This window comes from Spizellomyces punctatus, assembly GCF_000182565.1.
Source record: "Spizellomyces punctatus DAOM BR117 chromosome Unknown supercont1.1, whole genome shotgun sequence".
NCBI lineage: Eukaryota > Fungi > Chytridiomycota > Chytridiomycetes > Spizellomycetales > Spizellomycetaceae > Spizellomyces > Spizellomyces punctatus.
In genome coordinates, this window is record NW_015971537.1 from 366,624 (window position 1) to 386,265 (window position 19,642).

Consider the following 19,642-nt stretch of genomic DNA (forward strand, 5'->3'; position numbering starts at 1 on the left):
TGTTTGGCCGAGGATGCTTTTTAAACATTCTTGTTATTTGGAAATATCATCACAATGCATAACGTATTTGATTGACAAAGACTTTTCATCGTCGTCGTTGCAGGTTGTCATAAAGGGGACTTAATCCGATAATCATTCCGCCCATGACAAGGAACTTTTATGGCATGGAATCGCAATGATACAGCAACGAGCCCCTCAGTCTGTCTGGAACTTGGACCTCTTAATATTTGAAATCTTGATATGTGATGACAACAAGAATGCTTTACCTACACTCTACGCCCAAATGTTGGAATTGAGGTCGTCCTTGGCTTTTGGACATCCAATAGCAACTTTGCCGAATTATGCTTACGTAACACAGTGCTAAACCACTGCAAGTTGCCATGACAATAGTGGGTAAGTCCAAGAGCGAAACTTGGCCGATCGTACAGAGCTTCACAGCTACCTGCTGGCAAAAAGTTCAGCAAAGGGAGACCTACGGCTTGCTTTCTTTTGAACTCGCTGCCTCCATTCCCCAGTTGCTCATTGAACTGCGAGGTGGATGAATATGGGCAACCCGGCCGACATTCCTGACTATGTCGATATCGTGGGTGACGAAGACGAGGACCATGCACCGACAATGTTGACGGCTGCACAACTCGAGTTACCTTGGGAAGAGTTTGTTCCACATGTTTTTATTCCGGGCGTTGGCGCATCTAGTACGCGCAGGAGGGTATCTGTTCTTAAAGGACTCGCAAAGAAGATCAGTTCCGAGGGTGGGTTCGTTCTTGGCTGGTGTGCGGTATATTGTTAGATACCAACACCTTATCTTCCAATAGACTTTGCGGATGCACTCCTCCCTGCTATTGTACAGCACCTCCTCTTGACGGTGCCTCGGTTTGAGGACACGGCCTCGCGGAAAGCTGTTTACGCTGTTCTACAGGCCTTGTTTGAAAAGGCTCAGGCCAAAACTGGTCAGCCGCTAGATGCGCCGTTCATGAAAGGAACAGCAAAACTGTTGGAGAGAGAGTTGAAGGGCAACATGTGAGTTTTTATAAACTCATGATAGTGAAGGCAAGATCGCGTTTGACGTTCAATGTTTCGTTACAGCTCGACGATGGCCCCCTCGATACTGTACAATTACGCATCTTGGACTGCCCGCCTTATCCGATTCTTATTGTCATCGTCCTCAGCTTCCAAGCCAGATCTGTCGACCTATAGCGCGTCATATGTGTGGAAAACTTTGCTTGGGCTCCATGTGACATTACTTGATGCATCTGCGACTTCGGATGGATGCCGTAGCAAAGTCATGTTTGGCAGGACTGTTATTGCTACAGAAAAGGCTGTGCGGAGTGCTGGAGCGGAGGGTATCGATCTGATATTAGGAACGTTGTTAACGCCGTCGGTGGTGGATGGCAAGGAGGGCACAAAAGGTTGTGTGCTCCTTGGACATTGTCTAAAGGTTGCGATAGAGAGCAACTATTTGGATGTCGTCGATAAATACAAGGTTGGTATACACTTGGTCCACTTTCAACTTAAGGAAACCTGACTTCTTACTGTTTTGCAGAGCGCCGTCATTACCTTCTACACCAAAGCTATCCTACCCTCCCGAGCAGCTGTCCCTGTACCGTATCTCACCAGCCTGTCTACATTCTTCCAGCACTACATCACACCGGACGTTTTTCAAGAGATCGTTGCGGCCGGTGAGCGCTTATTGCTCCGGTCTCCGGAAGTTGTTATTCGAGTTCTTGATCACACTGTCCGCCACGTGCAATTTGACCTCAGTAGTATTTTCCGCGCAAAGTTTGCTGATACGTTGCTCAACAACATGAAATCGACGAATGAGGTTGTTCGCTTTGATGCAGCGAATTTCTTCCAGACGCTCTGTTCCAAGAGTGCCGACGAAGGAGAGCTTGCGAAGGTTGTAGATGTTGCTATAAAGGCTTTTGGGAGCAAGGCACCTTCTGCTGAACAGAGACAAATGTATTATACCGCATTATCCCAAATACCAACACTCCCTGCAGTTTCTCGGAAATTGATCGAGAGTGCACCTACCCTCTCCACTAAAGAGTCAAACGAGACTTCCTTACACGTGTTATTCCAAGCCTTAGCCCCGCATGTTCATGGATATTTAACATCACCGTCGCCCGATGCAAAGGTCGTCACCTCCCTCCTGCAGTATCTAACATCTGGAGTCAGCGACGCGAAAAGTGGAACGCGGCGAGCATTTTTGGGATTATTGGCAAATGCTGTCAAGGGTGGTGCTCTAGTGGCGGTGCATGATGGGCTTTCGAAACTTGTTGATGCTGTCATCAAGATTGTTGGGAAAGTGCAGGCGGCTGGAGTAGCGTTGCTGGATCCGAAGAAGGAGACTCCCGCGCTCGTCGAAGGATACTATGGCGTGGGATGGCTACAAGAGGTGGTTCAATGGGAACGTGGGCAAAAGAAAGTTGTCGTTGGTGAGTGATGCGATGGATTGGCTGTAACAAATAGCGCGATTTGCCGATTCACCATGGGTTACAACTTTTTCTATCTAGGAGCTGATTTGGAGAAAACGTCCTTCTTCGCCAATCTCCTTACTTCCCCACCGCAAAAATCATTCTTACTAAACGACAAGTTTTACACTAAGCTGCTACCAACAGTCGATGAGCAGCGACAGTTTATGCGCGTTGTTATTGCAATCGTTGAGAACGACGAATGGTTCAATATGGCAGGCGCATCGGATAGTACGAAAAACCAGCTCTCCTTGGCAGCAGCTCTTACATGGGGGTTGGTCCAGTCTGCTCACCATCAAATCCGTCGGGAAACGTATGCGGCCGTGTCGCGGATGGTAAAGACAAACAACGTCGGGCTATTGCAGCGTTTGGTGAGATTAGTACGACTCGGCCTTGGCAATGTTATTGCTGTTACGGGAGTCAAGGCACGGGATCCTCTCGGATGGAACGACAAACTTTCAAGAAGTTCTGAAAAGTTTGGGCATCGGGCTTTTGGTGCGCTTTGTGCAGTCTTGCCATCCGCCTCAGAAGAGGAAGACCATACTGTCGAATGGCGTCAGGCCGTGGAGAAGAGTCTAATGGACCTTGCTGTTTTGACTTGTCATTCGTCAATTACTGAGGTTATGGGGGAGGATATCTGGATCCGACTGTGTTTCCGCGCCGCTTTGGGACCTCACATCGTGGACGAATATGGCGGGATATACATCAAGAAATGGTTGACCCAGGACCAATGTGATGATGTGGGCGAAGGAGGACTCGGAGAACTCGTCCCCGACACTATTCGACAGGCGACATTGTCCGCATTGGTTCTTTTCACTGACGTTGCAACGGAAGCCGTTGTTCGGGAAGCGATTCCGTGGTGCTTGGCGATTATGGATAATGACGATGTCAAACAGGTGACTCCGACAGATGTAGACATATGGGCAACACCAGAGGGCACGCTCTTCCATGATCCGACAGCGAAAAAGGGCGCGGGACGAGCGGAAGATCGACCGAGAACAGCTGAAGAGAAATGGGAGCGGGAGCTGAGAAAAGAGCTGGAAAAGAAAGGGAAAGGGGGTGCGAAATCAGAAAAGCTGAGTAAGGCCGATCGTGAACTCCAGCAACAGCAATTGGAGAAGGAGAGCCAAATCCGTCGGCGCGTTGGGATCATTCGTCGCAAGGTTTTGACCGGCCTGGACGTGCTTGATGCTGTAATCGACGGAGTGAGGAAAAGTGTCGGCGAAGAAGCACGAGAAGCGTTTGGCCAGTCGGTTGGCGATGTGGTACGTGTGCTTTTGGGTGAAGTGATCACGAGAGAGTTGGTTGTAGCCGGGAAGACATCAAATGGATCACTAGGCCCAGTATTAGCGGGGAAAAGGGCTATCGATACCTTTGCCAACTTGGGAGTTGTGGTGGGTAACAGACTGGATGGATTGGTGGAGCCACCAACTCTTGCCATGGCAATCTTGAGAGCCATAGGAGTCATTGAAGGGAATGAAGGTGTAGAGCAGAGATTCTGCAAGCGGAGTGTTGCAGGTAACCTTGCGTGATGCGTGAGTGCTGTAAGACCAATTAGTTAACCGTTGGATTCGCACAGACTTTGCAGCCAATGTGCTGGGCAGCTTGAAGGAGCTTTACTCTGTTTCAGATCTTTTCGAGCCACCAACATTTGCCTACCTCTTTCCACTTCTCCGTGCGATCGTTCTCCGCCAAGGCCGAATCGGAACTTTGAACGAGCGAGCCGTCACTGACTTGGTCATGACCGCCTCTGATGTCCTTTTAGCCCATTGTGGTCTCGCGTCTACACCCGTTGTTCCTCGTCGTGAAATGCTGAGGTGCTTGTTAGAAATGCTGGGACGATACCCCCGGTTGCGCGGTGCCGGGCGGGAAGGCCTTTTGACTTTGGCTTTTGCGGTCGGTGCTGGTGACCATGATGAGGACGCCGACGAGAATGGTGAAACAACGAATGGTGATTCGGCTCAAACTGATGTGGAAGCTGTTGTTCGGGAACTTCTTGATGGTCTTTTGAGCTCAGAGGAAGCTGTACGCGAGAGTTGTCTTATGGCTCTATCGCATCTTCCAGTTCCTAGCGGCATTTCGGATCTGTTTGATGTCAGAGTATGGGTGGCCAAGTTTGATGAAATTGAGGACATCAGGAAACATGCGGACGCGCTGTGGGATGAATGGAATGGTGATTCGACCATTGAGTTTGAGGGTGTTCCGAGGCTGGTCGAGCTGGCTGGTGAGCCCCATGTTTTGTTCGTATCATAAGTCGATCATGTCTTTTAAAGTCCTGCAATAGTGTACAAGGTTGAAGCAGTACGCACAAGTGCCGGTCGCGCGCTATCGGGTGCCTTGAAAGAATACCCAGACGCAGTTACAGCAACGTTGGAGGATCTTTATCGCACTTATACGGAAAAGGTAAACACGTGCTCGTACTGACACGCAAGTGGGTTGTGAGATGCTGACAGAAAACCTTGCATTTTTCATAGGTTGCAATTCCCGAACCTGAATATGACGATTACGGGATGGTAATACCAGAGTCGCTGAACAAACCTGATGAATGGGAGGCTCGAGCTGGCGTCGCTTATGCGTTGCAATCATGCGTTCCTGTCATCACGGATCTGGAGCCCATTCAAAAGCTGTTCCATTTCTTGATTGAAGGCGAGGCTCTGGGGGACCGAAACGAAAGAGTGCAGCGGCTGATGCTGGACGCGGGGTTAGCGGCGGCGAATGCTGGCGGTAAAACCCATGTACGAGAGTTATTGGAGGTCATCGACAGTTATCTTTCGAAGCCCGCTATGGCGTCGGAAACGCACGATCGGATCCGAGAATCGTGTGTCATTCTTTTGGGCACATTAGCACAGCACTTGGAACCGACAGATCCATTGATTCCCGAGGTGATTGCCAAGTTAATGGACACTCTCAAAACGCCATCAGAGACTGTGCAAGTCGCGGTGTCGGAATGTTTACCTGCTCTCGTCAAAGTCAACAAGCAGGGCGCCCAAAAGCTGGTCGAGCAGTTATTACATCAACTATATACGTCGCAAAAGTACGGTGAACGACGAGGTGCAGCTTATGGTCTGGCGGGAGTTGTCAAAGGATGTGGAATATCATCTTTGAAAGATTACCAAATAATGTCAAGCTTGAAGGAGGCTGTGGAAGACAAGAAACGGGTCGAGAAGAGAGAGGGGGCACTTTTCGCCTTTGAGACGCTTTCGCAAACCCTCGGGCGATTGTTCGAGCCGTACGTCATTCAGATCTTGCCGTTGTTGCTTGTTTGTTTCGGTGATAATAGCCGCGAGGTTCGGGAAGCGACTGAGGACGCATGTCGTGTCATCATGTCAAAACTCTCAGCACATTGTGTCAAACTGGTTTTGCCCAGTCTTTTGAATGGACTGGAGGATAAGAATTGGCGGACAAAGACTGGAAGTATTGATGTGCTTGCCAGCATGGCCTTCTTGGCACCGAAGCAGCTCAGCGTAAGTCTGCCAACTGTGGTCCCCAGGCTTTGCGATGTCCTGGCGGATTCACATGCCAAGGTTCAAGAATCTGCAAAACAAGCTTTGAACCAATTCGGAAATGTGATCAAAAATCCTGAGATTCAAGCCCTCGTCCCTGTGCTGCTGGCGGCTCTTGTTGATCCAAACGGCAAGACCAGCGCAGCCTTATCAGCACTGCTAGATACGGCGTTTGTGCACTATATTGATGCACCTTCTCTAGCGCTGTTGGTGCCTATTTTGCATCGTGGTCTGAAAGAACGCGGCACCGATATCAAGAAGAAGGCGGCGCAGATCATGGGTAACATGGCGAGTTTGACTGATCCCAAAGATCTGGTTCCCTATTTGCCGACACTGATGCCAGGATTGAAGGAGGTATTGGTCGATCCTGTGCCAGAGGCGCGCGCAACGGCGGCAAAGGCATTCGGAAACATGGTCGCAAAGCTCGGGGAGGACAATTTCCCTGGGTTGGTGGGCGAACTTCTTGACACCTTGAAGAGCGATACTAGTGGGGTAGACCGTAGCGGTGCTGCACAAGGGCTTAGTGAAGTCATTTCTGGGCTTGGTCTGGAGAGGCTGGAAGGTCTTCTACCAGAGGTTGTTGCCAATGCGGACAGTCCAAAGGCGTACGTTAGGGAAGGATTCATGACACTGCTAGTCTACTTACCTGCCACACATGGCGAAAAGTTCCAGCCATATCTGGGTACTATTATTCCATCGGTGTTGCGGGGGTTGGCTGATGAAAGCGAACCTGTGCGAGATGCCTCTATGAAAACCGGTCAGATGATTGTTCGGAACTATGCTACAAGGGCCGTGGATCTTCTTCTTCCTGAGCTTGAGCGAGGCTTGTTTGACGAAAATTGGCGCATAAGGCAAAGTTCCGTTCAGCTTATGGGTGACCTCTTGTACCGTATTGCGGGTGTATCTGGCAAGGTTGAGCTGGAGACGCCAGAAGATGAAGGTCTTGGTACGGAACATGGACGACAAGCTCTTGTCCACGCTTTGGGCAAGGAACGATTCGACAAGGTCCTTGCCAGTTTGTATGTTGCACGTGCGGATGCAAGTGCCATCGTCCGACAAGCATCTTTGCACGTCTGGAAGAGCATCGTGTCTAACACGCCCCGTACGCTCAAGGAGATCCTACCAATCATGATGGACATTCTTGTAGCGAGTCTCGCGAGTGAGAATGTAGACAAACGTGGATCTGCTGCACGGTGCCTGGGAGACCTTGTTCGCAAGTTGGGTGAGAGCATTCTGAGCGAGTTGCTCCCGATTTTGGAGAAAGGTTTGGATTCAGACCGTGAAGAAATTCGGCAAGGTGTCTGTGTTGCTATGACGGAGATCATGGCGTCTGCTGGAAAGACCCAGGTCGTGGAATTCGTTGGCGATTGTGTGGGACTGGTCAGGAAGGCGTTGGTGGACGAAGAGCCGGAGGTTCGGGAAGCTGCAGCCCAGGTAAGCACTGTCGCTTTTGGTATGTATCGCAAGCTTACTGACCTTCCATTTTGTAGGCGTTTGACATGCTCCACCAGCACATGGGCAAACAAGCCATTGATGAGGTTCTCCCGAGTCTTCTCAACATGCTCAAAGCCGGCCCAGAAACTGATCGCTCCAGCACTTATGCTTTGGAAGCCCTTAAGGAAATCATGGCTGTGCGAAGTAATGTTGTGTTCCCCGTTTTGATCCCTACTTTGATTGCTCGACCTATCAGTAGCTTCAATGCGCATGCGCTGGCAAGTCTGATCACTGTTGCGGGACCGGCATTAAACAAGCGACTGGGTACCATTCTTCCTGCTTTGATGGATGCCGTCGAAGGAAGCGAGGATGCTGTCGAGGATGTTAGGGAAACAATGAATGTGCTATTAGTAAACGTAGATGAAGAGGGCGTCCATCAGCTGATGATGCTGCTCACGAATGCTATCAACGAGGGCAGCCCCGAGAGAAAGCGAGTTGGCTGTGAATGTCTGAAACTCTTCTGCGACGGAAATCGTGAGGTTCTGGATGCCGAGTACATTGGTGATTGGATTGAGCTTTTGGTTGCCATGTTGAGAGGTGGAAAGAAGGGCGAAGAGGATCTTGTAAAGAGTGCTTGGGCGGCGTTGGACTCCATTATCAAGAGACTCAAAAAGGAGGAAATGGACAGATTTGTGCAGGTTGTTAGAAGGGCAGTGAGGGATGCGGAGGATGGGCTGGATGAAGGAGAGGTTTTGGAAGGCTTCTCATTGCCCAAGGTAATCTATTTGTTGTCTTCAAGCATCTTTAATTTCCCATTCATAATATTTCTATTCTGCAGGGAATATCACCTGTACTGCCCATCTTTTTGCAAGGACTCATGTATGGAAGTCCCGACAATCGCGAGCAATCGGCACTTGGATTGGGTGACCTTGTCCGGCGCACTTCTGCCGATGCGCTGAAGCCCTTCGTGACTCAGATAACCGGACCCCTCATTCGTGTTATTGGAGATCGGTTCCCTCCTGGCGTGAAATCTGCAATTTTGATGACATTAGGGTAAGTCGGAAAATATTAGTAAGGACAATACATGGAATCTGTGCTCATTGCATTTCTTCTTAGGCAACTGCTTGACAAAGTTTCCGCAATGCTCAAACCCTTCCTACCGCAGCTTCAAAGAACCTTTGTCAAATGTCTATCTGAACCGAGTAGCGGCATGGTTCGGGACCGCGCGGCTCGATGCCTAACATCATTGATCGCGCTTCAGACCAGATTGGACCCACTGGTAGCAGAGCTTGCGCAAGGTGTCCGCGGTGCCGAGGACCGTGGTGTCCGAGAAGCCATGTGGGAGGCGTTGTACGGCGTTGTCAAAGGGGTTGGAGGGCCTGGACGGGACCTGAATGCCGCTAGCAACAAAACGATTGAAGGACTTATTACCGAGGGGATAAGTATGAGCGGGGAGCATGACGGTAAGAATTTCGTGCTTTTTTGGATGATATTGGCCTTGAAAGATCACCCGTTGCTGACATTTTCATTAGATGGAATCCGTGAGGGTGCTGCTAAGGTCTTTGGTGCCTACTGTAGATATGTTCCAAAGGAAGAGTCGAGAGCACTCGTAACGTAAGGATACAGTCCACATCTGCCATCGTCTTAGTGCATAAGATTTACCAACGTTTCGAATTTTCAGCTCTCAAATATTAGGAACTGGATCGGATGCGCCATGGTACCGGTTGGCAGGAGCATTACAATCGTTGTCGTGGGTGATGACAGATGCTCCGGAACTGATACACCAGCTCGAACTAACGGACGAAGTTGTCCAGCTTGTTCTAATCGGGCTTGCGAATGACAAGGTGAGGTTTGAGATATGCTAATGGGTGGTGATCACGAGTTTTAAAGTAGTTACGATTTTTGATAAAGCCACAAGTGATGGAGGAGGCAGTCAAAGCAGCCGGAAGAATGCTCTCAATTCAGGAATATGTGGCGGAAGGTAGTGCAGACAAGTTGCTTCCAGCGTTGGTAGGCGTTCTCCCAGCCGGGCAGGCATCAAATGATGCACGACGCGAAGTGGAGGTCGTGATCAAGAATGTCGCGAAACAATCACATCAGGTTTGTCAGCGTGCAATTTAAAGAAAGGTTTGCCGGCCCGTTTCGCTTACACATTTCGCAGGTTGTTGCCCCTTACTTGTCAACAATTGTACCGGCTCTAATGCTGTGTGTTCGTGACCGGAATATACCCGTCAAGCTTGCAGCCGAGCGGGCACTGCTGCACGTATTCGAAATTGGGAAGGGAACGGATGTACTGCAGCGATATCTTGGTACACTGGATGCCCCAAGCGCTAGAAATATTGGGGACTATGCTAGACGGGTTCTGAGTAAATTGGTGGAAAAGGATAGCGATGACGAAGGGGATGTGTATTAGTGTTGTCATGCATTGTAACTATGTAGATTCTGGTTTCATTTATCATTTATGTAGCAATACAGTTGCGTAGGGTATGGCCGCTCGCTCTGCTCTATCTTGCGCATGAAGCTGTGCAAAGTATTGATCGTTGTAATTAAGCGTCCCTGCGCCACAATAGAATGAACTTGAGTTCGACGCGATGTGCTTTCCTTCCATCTTGACATTAGCAAAGCTGCAGCATGACTGAACAGGTTGCAGAGGTCAGCTCACAGCAAGGGGCGGGTGAGCAGCGACCCAGCAAGCGGATGAGAACGCAGCCAAAGGAAAACGTCTCAGGGGCATCAGCCGAACCGGACGAAGAGATCGCGACGGAAACACGCCGAGGCTGTGAAATACAGGTGGAGAAGGTCGAAGGGAGTTTGGACTCTGGTAGTAAATCAACGCTTACGTTCATCATGCGGCATGTCCAGAGCTGAATTATCTCGTCCTTGTCTGGCCTGAAGAGGGGCGACCTCACGGAATATGCAGCGTTGCGTACGCGTCTGGAACAACATACAAAGGCGAATTCAGCAATGGAACACGAAATGGACATGGCACGTTTACGTACGAAGATGGTTCCACCCTCTCTGGACCATACGTGAATGACAAACTTCACGGCTTGGCAACCTATACATATCCTGATGGAACACGGGTTGTTGGAGAGTACGTTGACGGAGTTTCGAATGGGAAGTACTTTGAGTACGATGATCAGAATCGTATCACGTTTCGAGGCACATGGAATGAAGGAGTTCGTTGTGGAAAGGGAATTGAATTTTTTGATGATGGTGGTCGCTTAGAGGGGACCTTGGATTTGTTCGGTCGCATGAATGGGGATTCCGTCAGGTATTTTTATCCCGACGGAAGCGGATTAGTGGGGATATGGAAAGAAGGGAGAATGGACAAGTCGTGGTATTTCAAAGACGAAGATGATGCTACTTGCGTGGAGGCAATGACTGATGAGGAACGAGTCAGCCAAGGCGTATCAGGGCCGTACCGCTATGATCCACCTACTCATGATTGCATTTCCTCCGATCCACTGCTACCGGATCCTTACGAATCTCGAGCCGTGGCTGTGAGACCGTCACACATAGTAGATGCTGGAGAAGGATTATTTGCAAAGCGTGACCTGATGTATGGGGAGGTTGCAGCATTTTACAGCGGATTGCGACTGACCCTTGCGGAAGTGGAGGCCAGGGGTTGGGATCATAATGCCAATGCCATCTCAATGGGTCCTGATAATGAATCTGATAATGAGCAGGACGAAATGGGTTTCGAACCGGGAGAAGATCTTGAACCTGATCAGTCTTGGGGTGGAGTCATCGATGTACCTTACCGATATTCACAAACATCGCAGTATGCTGCAACATTAGGGCATAAAGCCAACCACTCATTTACACAACCCAACTGTAAATACGAGTGGTATATTCATCCACGGTTTGGAAACATACGGTGTATTCAAACAATTACATACGTGCGGGCAGGCGAGGAAATACTAGTAAACTATGATTATAATGAGATATTGGAAAATGGGGAATTGCAAGCACCAGAGTGGTATAAGGACGGATTAAAAGCGTTGAAGAAAGAGGAAACTTCAATATAAATGCTCTTGTTTCTAAACAACGACATTCCGCTGGCCGTCAGACAGCAGTACAGGAGAAAGGTCGGGGGACTCTGCCTGTGTGCTTACTCATCTGGTACAAGCCACAGACACAGCCATCCATGACATAAACCCGCGATCGAAGGTGAACTCCATCCCTCCTCCTCTACGATGGCAAGCATTCTGCGCTGGTATCATGCTACGCTTACGCGGCGGCCGATTGCGACGCAGGCAGTTACGGCAGGTATGCGTTCGTTTCGTCGCATTTCCGTCATCCCGCTTTGGACCAAATGTCGTTCTGTCTTCGCGAAGGATGTCTCTTTACTGCAGGGGACTTTATAGCGCAACACGGTGTCGAAGGAAAGTCACTGGCCAATCATGATTGGAAGCGTACGGGGCGGCTGGCGACTTACGGAACTTTGGCTCTGGTGGGTGGAAAGCAACAGGCTACGTTACCAAGTTGGGCAACGCAGAAGTTCAGAAGTCTCGTCTGAAACCCACGCATAGGGCCCTGCGATAGCGGTCTGGTACCGCTATCTGAGTACTGCAGTCACAATCAAGAATCCACTTGCAGGTGAGAAGGATTTCTGCGCGCTTCAACCGTCATCCCTCATATATCCAACACTTTCGGTGCAATGATCAAAAACAGCGACCGTCGCCCGCATGTCCATTGACCAATGTGTTTTTGCACCTACCAATCTATTCTGCTTTTTCACAGCCATTGGATTCATGGAAGGCAGATCATGGAAGCAGATCAAAGATAAACTTCGACAGGTGCGCTCGCTCATACGTTCCTATTAAAGCAGCGTATCTTTGACCCAAACCAATAGACATACATGCCAACTCTGAAAGCAAATTTCACTGTCTGGCCACCTGTTCAGCTAGTGAACTTTTATTTTACACCAGTTAACTACCAATCTCTCGTTGTAAATACTGTTGCCTTGGGATGGAACTCGTATTTGAGTTGGACCAATGCAAAGCAAAAGTCTACTTAAAAGAGTATTGTCTTCTGGCAAGGGCGACATACGATAATAGAAACATCCCGTTTATGCCGATATCTCAATAAATGAACACCGCAAGTGTATTTTAAATGTCATCATGCAAACGTTTACGCTCAGTTCTATATTCTATCCACATTACAAAAGGTCTTTTATGTACACAGGTTTCCGGACGGCGTTAGAAAACCCTTCGTTGTAAGAGAACCGGACTTTTGCCTTCATTTGCGCCTCTTTGGATGCTGGATTTTAAGAGATATAAGCAGATTGATTTATATACATTTAATACTATCACCATAGATGGTACCTGATCCAACATTCCCTTTTTGCCCTTGGATGGTGTTCTCACCGTCATTCGTGGCCTCGTCGATGATAATCAATCGACCGAAAAAGTCTCGAGCCGGCTTTCAGAACGACGTTGGTGTTACGAATCAGAATCATTCACTGCTGTTGACAATTGTTAAAAGGATATGCTCACCTTTCGATCTTCGAGTGGCTGTATTGCATATTCTTGGAAAGTCTTTGGTTTCGGCGGTTTACTAAATAAATCAAAGTACATACAATGTCGTTCGTTTTCATAAGCGCGGAACTCCCGAAAGGAAAATGAACACAATATCCTACCTCTTTGGTGGTTTTTCCTTTGTGGCTCCTTCAGTGTCGCCTTGCGCACCGCGCTTGGCCGTGACCCGCTCCAAAGCAGCAGCTTCCGCACGTCGCAATATTTCACGATCGACCTTATCGAGAGAGGAAGTCAACATACGCAATTACCATCTCCTTCGGCGACAGGTGAGACACACCTCCAGTGCAACCATCTGCTTGACAGCATACGGAGCCCCTAGAACCCGCTTAGCGGAGAGCACAGCCGCCAAGACCGAGCGTCCTAATCCAGCTGTCAGTGATTTGAGGAGGACATCAATGGGACTTTGCACATCAAATGAATCGCCGTCGCTTTAGTTAGCTATCAAAAACATAATCGGCGTGCATGCGTGAAACTTACGGATCCAGAAGAAATCCATAATACCCATCCTCGCCCTTCTGCTGTCGAAATCTGATTCCCAAACCGACCATCACATCAACAAGTCTGATAAGGTCTTGCCGTTCGGAAGGTTTTAAGAGTTGAATATTCACCTGCAAGTGTTGCAAGCCCATATCAGTTGAGATTCAACATCTATGCGTCATACGACCATGAATTGCACAAAAACGCACAGGCCTCATTTCTGGTGATAATATTCTCAGCAGGTACGAAACAAGTTCTACCATGATCACTGCAACACGGTTCCATGTTCTTCGGGCAATGGGCGGCATGCCAGTCTGAAGGTTGATCAATATGTTCTGGTTGGACTGTTTCGCTAGCGCTGTCTAGGTATGCAAATCAACCCATCAGCGAGACGTACCACGCAAATTGAAGAAACAACCTGGACGCACCGCAACCTCTGCCCGAGGGTATTCTAGTCTCAATCTCTTGGCACTTGCAAAGAATCGATGGAAATTGATAATGGCGTATGGTAGGTAACCACCCACTTCCATGATATGTTTGGCGTGCGCGGTATACTGTATTCGGTCGTAAAATGCTAGCCAATCGAGAGCTTGTTCGATTTTGGTCTGGGGTAAACCTCCGGTAACGGTTACTGTGCTGGAGACAGTATCGAAGATCTTTGTGCGGAGGTAGTTTTCAAAACAACCTTTGAAAAGAAATCTAAAGTCTTGCTCCAAAGGTGTCAGGCAGTTGTTACGAAACATACCTTGCATGATCTTTTCGTACTCTCCATTGGAGGTGATGATGGAGTGGAGCCGAGGAATGTACCGGCCCGTCTCTTCAGCAGCTTCGACCATGCACACAAAGTCAATACTAAGGCTAAACCGTCCAGCAAAGCCAAACTTTTACCGCGAATGGCGGTCTTACCTCCTTTCATATTCCCCCTCACACTGCCACCTTTCTTTATTCCAACCCGAAACATCTCCTCCCACACAACCCACAACCCTTTCCCCATGTCCTTATTCCCAATATCCAACTTTGCCAAAGCGTCCACCGTTAAAATCTTACATCGTCTTTTCAGAAACTGTAGCGTATGAAGACAGGATCGAATGTCCCCGTCAGTTAGTTCGCACAGAGCGGTTAGCGTGCGCAGATCCGTTTGAAGATTTTCCCATCGGCAAATTTCATGGAGCCGTTTGGCGAGGGTTTTGACTGGTGGTGTGCGAAAGTTGACGATATGAGCAAGATGACGGAGGGGTCGTAGGACAGGAGCATAGCTGCAGAATAGACAAGTCATTATTTGGGGACGAGGTAATTGTTTTAAAGCACAGAAATCTTACGGATCGTTGCAAATGCAGATAATAGGGCGAATTAAAGCGCGGCGTTTGGTTGGTTTTTTGGAATTCGTACCCGAAGCCGCTAAAGCAAAGTAGTTCATCAGAAACGTTTCACTGAAAATAAACATAATGTCTCTACCTTGCGTAGCGTCATCCTTTTTAGTACTTGGAGTCTCCCCAAGGATAAACTCTGTCAATAGCTTGATGAAATTCTATACATGGCGCTCATCAGCTTTGCAAAATTCCTTAGACTCGAATGCGAAGACCTTACTTGGTCACCCTGCCCTGAAGCACTCGCACCATCAATCTCATCAATCAGCACTAGACAGGGCTTACGGGATCCTAGTACAGACTGGGTCTCTAGGGCGCCGACCAGACGCTGTTTGATGGAATCACCGGTGCGGTCATCACTAGCAGAGGAGATTCGAGCTCAGCCCTTGTTTCTGGTAAAACGGGCATCATCACCTACCTAGCATTGATCTCTACAACTCTGTAACCTGCATGCCGTGCGATTACGTGCGCTAGCGTGGTTTTGCCAAGTCCAGGCGGACCAGTCAACAAAAGAACCTGGTCAAGAGGGTCAGATGAGCGTTTCCAGAGCTTGGGACGGCTGGATTTGCCATTACCTTCTTATCTGGTCGGTGGAAATGATCCTTGCTGTGGATTTGCTCCACTTTCTCCGTACCTTTGGCACTGGCGCGTTTACTATGCTTCTTGAATACACAATAGTCCCATTCTTTCACCCAAGTGAGAACCTCTCGGTTGATCCTCTACAACCAAAAGGAATCGATAAGACACTGAGTTCGACGTCGAGAGTGTCTCAGCATACCTCATCCCCAACAAGATCGACATACATCCTCGGTGCATACTTGTCCACCCATAACTTGGCCTTCCCTTTCTTCCCCTCCCCCGTTACCGTAATGCCTGCCTTATCTCCTTCAACCTCTTCAACTTCATGATCAAAATCTGGGGGTGATTCTCCCATTTTCATATATTCTTCCCTCAAATACGCCTTTGCGGACTCCTCTTGTGCGGCTCTTGTCCGCTGGGCGTCGAGCTCTTCCATCATTTTGTAAATGGAGGATTCCAGTAATTGCGGTTTGTTGCCACGGGTATCGATAGCGGCGGTGGTTAAGGGTTGCTTTCGTTTGAGAGGAAAATAGAGACGTTTGCCGGTAGATGTCGTGGCGACACGGAAGCGGTTAGTATCGGCAGGGAGGACGGCGTAGTTTCGAGGGATGAGAGTGAGTGATGAACGAGTGGACTTTTTGGATGCATTTGGGCGCTGGTGTTCGATGTTGGGTAATGTGCTTCCTTCCGGTCTTTCAACAATTGGTGGCAAGGCTTTACTCTGGTTGTTTGGTTGCAGATGACTCCGCGAAGGAGGATTGGAAGATAGTTCCGTATCTGAATCCGAATCAGGGTACTGGAGCGGTCCATCACCATCATCATTCTCCGCAAACATGGGTCGCCGGTGGGTGCAAGTATCCCCGACACGATTTGATTCATCATTCCGGTCTTCCCGCAGCCTCGACCAGAACGCATCAGAGGAATCGTTCTCCCTAGCTTCTAGCGGACGCTTGCCCGCCCGCTTTTCTTCCAAGGCGCTTCGCGCCTTATCCCTATCACCGGGAACATCTCCACCGAATGCACGGTCTATCACAGAACGTTTGCTGGGTAGCTGTTCATCCTGCCCTTCCAGCGGCCTCTTTCTGCTTTCCAAACTCTGCCCAAGCATGGAGCGTTTTCCAAATATATCACCGATCAATGCTCGGCGCACATTTTCTTCATGTGCGGATATAGAGTTTGTGGTTTGCAGCGCATCGGAATCATTTCCTAGCTGGTTATTGCCAAAGGTTGAGGTCAAGGTAGGACTCTTGCTCGCAGCCAGGCCATCAATCTCCCCATCTGATGAGTCCTCGTCTCCCCATCCAAATCCCAAATCTCCAGATGTATTTCGCTCTCTCGGCATAAGCTTCTTTTGTCCGCCCGTCAATGCATCTTCACGCATTACGATCCCATTTTCATCATCATCGCCAAAACCCAAATCCATCATTCCACTTTCGACGACTGTAGATCTCTTTGCCGGTGAAGATTCTGGCATCCCCACCATGCCACCAAAGCTCGATTCATCCAAGCTTTCGCCAAAACTGAATCCTGTTACTTGTGTATCGGTCGCGTAAAGGGCAGGACCGGGTCGGAGAGATTGCAAAGGAGATGATGCGTTTTTTAGCTTTCGCTGTAGAGTGTGGTAGTTGCTGGATGTGGGTAGGGGTCGACCGACGCTAGGGGATGAAAACGGGGGCGGAGAGGACGAAAATGGATTTGGACGACTGGAATCGGCTGCCGATACGAGATTTAGACAATAGAAATCCATCGAAAAGTTCAGCCCAGTAGCAGGAAGCGTGCTCTACCTTGTTGGTCTTGTATTCGGTTTCTAGCGTCAGCGTTAAACATACTGTGCTGGCGGTTTGTGGGTCGGTGTGGTCGGCTTTGAAAAATGTCTGCAAGAAAAGGAGCGTTCATGAGCTCCAAATGAAGCAGGAAAAACATCTGACAATGCATCACATAACACCATGTCATGTTCTTGGCTAGCATGTAACCAAAACATGTACATAAGTTACAGGCAAACCCTATCTGCCATACCTTGAGCATCCTGCAAACCCGCCGTCGCGGACTCCATTTCCGCGAATGCCTGCAATTCATCACCATGCTCCGCTTCCCAAAGGTCAATATCATCCACATCTAGGTCCATGGTGGATACGTGCTGACCGCAGAATACTAGTATAGGAAGTAATAGCAAGACGACGACGTCGACCAGCGGGGATCTGGGAGTGGAGGTCGATGAGTCATACAACATGTCCGAGTCAAGCGGACTACTACTTTAATTTTGTACATGTAATTTGGTGGTTTGAAGTTGTACATGAAGCACCATAGCGCAGAGGAAGCGCGCAGGGCTCATAACCCTGAGGCCCCTGGATCGAAACCAGGTGGTGCTATTATTAATTCGACATTGCTTGTTTTTTGTCAAGTGTCATGGCATAATTTTTGCGTAAATGTAAGAAACCCCGCGCAGGACAAGCACGAATGGTAGCTGCCCATCCTCGACAAACTAATGACTTACTACAAGGCAATAAATCTCTCATAATATATTTTAATAAAAGAATGAATTATCCAAATCATCATATCAAAGATTATGCAACACCATACATACATTTGAATGCTATGCAAACAACGAATATCCTCAAAAAAGAAAAAAAGACAGAGTATACTAATGCAAACACTTTTCACTCTCACCCAACAACCACAACCCATAATTTCTAAAATCCGAAAACTTGTCGGTCCACCACCAATTTCCATGTATTGCCCCTCTTCGTCCGCCATCCATTTGAACACGGCGTTCATACTCTGTTTCGCGGTGTGGCACGTAGAGGGCGCCGTTGATGTAAGTTGTTTGGGAAAGGAGCTGGACGGAGAGGGAGGGGAGGGAAGGATCGTGATTGGGATCTGGAGGTAGGCCGAGACCGGCGGGGATGGGTGGGACGAGGACAGAGTTGAAGGAGTAGTTGAGGATCCAGTCGAGGGCATACTATGGATAAGAGTGAGAAAAGAGTGCATACAGATTATGTGTAAAGAAGAATGTATTTACCTGGTCATTACTTGCGCCAGCCTTCATTTGTTCAGCCATAATTTCATATATGCGAACGGTTTGTTGATTGGCTCTAACGCCAAACAGTCCAGCGCAAATCCTCGGTACGCGCGGCTGCCCCTCGTAAGGATCTTCCAAGAGATCATAGAAATCTCTCGCATCCGTTGTGATAACAACGTCCGCTCCCCGGGATTTCCGCACAATATCCCAAGGATCAGAATAAAACACAATATCCGCATCCACAAATAGTACACCCAGCTTTGTATCCCGCAGCATGGTCAGGAAAAAGTTGGGACGTTGCGACATCATACGCCAGTAATTGTCTGATCCGCCGGCTTCAAAGCTGCTGACGCTAAATAAGTTGGGATCATGGTATATTCCAAACCGAAGTGAATGACGTTGACGGTAGGATGCAAGATCTCTAACCGCTTCCATGTCCAACGCCCAAATGACGGGAACAGCGTCACTCCCGACACGCCGCAGAGAGCACAGAAGATTATATGCCATGCTCAACATGCCCTTGTTAGCGGGAATGATCATGACAAACTCTTCCAGCGTTCCATTTCCAGCATCATTTGTCCATATGTACGGCTGCAGCTGCTGTCGTAATGTCGTAATGTACCCATGTTCTGCCGCCATCCGTATGTCTATCGTTCCTTGAACGCGAATGTCCGGACGCAAGCAATATGTCAACAGAGAAGTACTGACAAGGAGAACGGCGACGATAACGAGTCGGAGGTAACGGGGCAGCCAGCGCAGTCGGGACTGCTCATGTTTTGTATAGGCTGCTTCCACCGACGGCCGACGGTTCGCAAGCGGACGGTAGGTTGCCTGTCAAGATAATGGGCAAAGAAGACATGAACAAACAGAGGAAACCACTACGTTTGCTAGATTCTGCTTACCATGCCTGATTACGGCAGGCTCTTCTCGTTAGGAACCGTCAATTGTGTTGCTCTTGCTTTCTGCAGACCCGCCTACTCACACTTGCTCCTACGACCACAGCTGTGGGCCGTGTGCTTGTCTAACAAGGTTTGCTTTAAGACCCAAAAACAAAGCGACAACACGAAGGGTCTTTTACGCAACCACCCTGCGTTCACGTGGACATGCATTGACGCCGCCACCAACAAGTGTGGCACTTATTTTAGAATGGAATCATTGACTTCCATCCCGATCAGGAGTCATTTACCATATTTTGGGTAATATAAATGCATTAATTGCAAAACGCCAAACAAATACGGCAAACTTTCTT

At 48.8% G+C, this 19,642-nt stretch overlaps 5 protein-coding genes and 1 non-coding gene across 6 annotated transcripts; 4 read left to right on the forward strand and 2 right to left on the reverse strand.

Moving 5' to 3' along the window:
- The first annotated feature begins 448 nt into the window (after positions 1–448).
- Positions 449–9,915, forward strand: SPPG_00147 (uncharacterized protein). Its single transcript, XM_016748480.1, has 15 exons — positions 449–752; positions 816–1,020; positions 1,087–1,483; positions 1,544–2,435; positions 2,514–3,989; positions 4,051–4,695; positions 4,756–4,874; positions 4,946–7,408; positions 7,465–8,184; positions 8,247–8,461; positions 8,525–8,871; positions 8,941–9,022; positions 9,090–9,252; positions 9,320–9,508; positions 9,570–9,915. Exons 1-15 carry the CDS (start codon positions 539–541, stop codon positions 9,819–9,821), a joined length of 8,379 nt encoding a protein of 2,792 aa, XP_016612457.1. The 5' UTR covers positions 449–538; the 3' UTR covers positions 9,822–9,915.
- A 90-nt stretch (positions 9,916–10,005) lies between these two features.
- Positions 10,006–11,469, forward strand: SPPG_00148 (uncharacterized protein). The gene has a single exon (XM_016748481.1). It carries the CDS (start codon positions 10,663–10,665, stop codon positions 11,437–11,439), a length of 777 nt encoding a protein of 258 aa, XP_016612458.1. The 5' UTR covers positions 10,006–10,662; the 3' UTR covers positions 11,440–11,469.
- A 138-nt stretch (positions 11,470–11,607) lies between these two features.
- On the forward strand, positions 11,608–12,532 carry SPPG_00149 (uncharacterized protein; the record flags this gene model as incomplete). The annotated part of the gene is made up of 5 exons (XM_016748482.1): positions 11,608–11,680; positions 11,749–11,864; positions 11,944–12,010; positions 12,086–12,210; positions 12,267–12,532. 5 exons carry the CDS (start codon positions 11,608–11,610, stop codon positions 12,429–12,431), a joined length of 546 nt encoding a protein of 181 aa, XP_016612459.1. The 3' UTR covers positions 12,432–12,532.
- Positions 12,418–17,556, reverse strand: SPPG_00150 (uncharacterized protein). Its single transcript, XM_016748483.1, has 18 exons — positions 17,391–17,556; positions 17,159–17,248; positions 15,574–17,087; positions 15,371–15,514; positions 15,214–15,311; positions 15,016–15,154; positions 14,884–14,956; positions 14,748–14,826; positions 14,335–14,684; positions 14,174–14,254; positions 13,857–14,113; positions 13,638–13,790; positions 13,429–13,559; positions 13,229–13,352; positions 13,053–13,165; positions 12,910–12,970; positions 12,739–12,835; positions 12,418–12,673 (listed from the first exon to the last, which is right to left on the reverse strand). Exons 1-18 carry the CDS (start codon positions 17,497–17,499, stop codon positions 12,573–12,575), a joined length of 3,714 nt encoding a protein of 1,237 aa, XP_016612460.1. The 5' UTR covers positions 17,500–17,556; the 3' UTR covers positions 12,418–12,572.
- Positions 17,557–17,671: 115 nt separating this feature from the next.
- Positions 17,672–17,743, forward strand: SPPG_10004. The gene has a single exon. It is a non-coding gene; the product is annotated as a tRNA-Met (tRNA).
- A 133-nt stretch (positions 17,744–17,876) lies between these two features.
- Positions 17,877–19,429, reverse strand: SPPG_00151 (uncharacterized protein). The gene is made up of 3 exons (XM_016748484.1): positions 19,296–19,429; positions 18,394–19,224; positions 17,877–18,333 (listed from the first exon to the last, which is right to left on the reverse strand). Exons 1-3 carry the CDS (start codon positions 19,296–19,298, stop codon positions 18,016–18,018), a joined length of 1,152 nt encoding a protein of 383 aa, XP_016612461.1. The 5' UTR covers positions 19,299–19,429; the 3' UTR covers positions 17,877–18,015.
- Between the last annotated feature and the right edge of the window lie 213 nt (positions 19,430–19,642).

Coding starts and splice junctions, on each gene's coding strand:
- SPPG_00147 (XM_016748480.1), top strand. CDS start 539: ATGAATATGGGCAACCCGGCCGACATTCCTGACTATGTCGATATCGTG. Junction 753..815: donor AAAGAAGATCAGTTCCGAGG/GTGGGTTCGTTC, acceptor ATCTTCCAATAG/ACTTTGCGGATGCACTCCTC. Junction 9,023..9,089: donor GAGTCGAGAGCACTCGTAAC/GTAAGGATACAG, acceptor TCGAATTTTCAG/CTCTCAAATATTAGGAACTG.
- SPPG_00148 (XM_016748481.1), top strand. CDS start 10,663: ATGAATGGGGATTCCGTCAGGTATTTTTATCCCGACGGAAGCGGATTA.
- SPPG_00150 (XM_016748483.1), bottom strand. CDS start 17,499: ATGGACCTAGATGTGGATGATATTGACCTTTGGGAAGCGGAGCATGGT. Junction 15,515..15,573: donor TCGATCTTGTTGGGGATGAG/GTATGCTGAGAC, acceptor TTTTGGTTGTAG/AGGATCAACCGAGAGGTTCT. Junction 14,827..14,883: donor AAAGGATGACGCTACGCAAG/GTAGAGACATTA, acceptor ACTTTGCTTTAG/CGGCTTCGGGTACGAATTCC.
- SPPG_00151 (XM_016748484.1), bottom strand. Junction 18,334..18,393: donor CTGGCGCAAGTAATGACCAG/GTAAATACATTC, acceptor TCTTATCCATAG/TATGCCCTCGACTGGATCCT.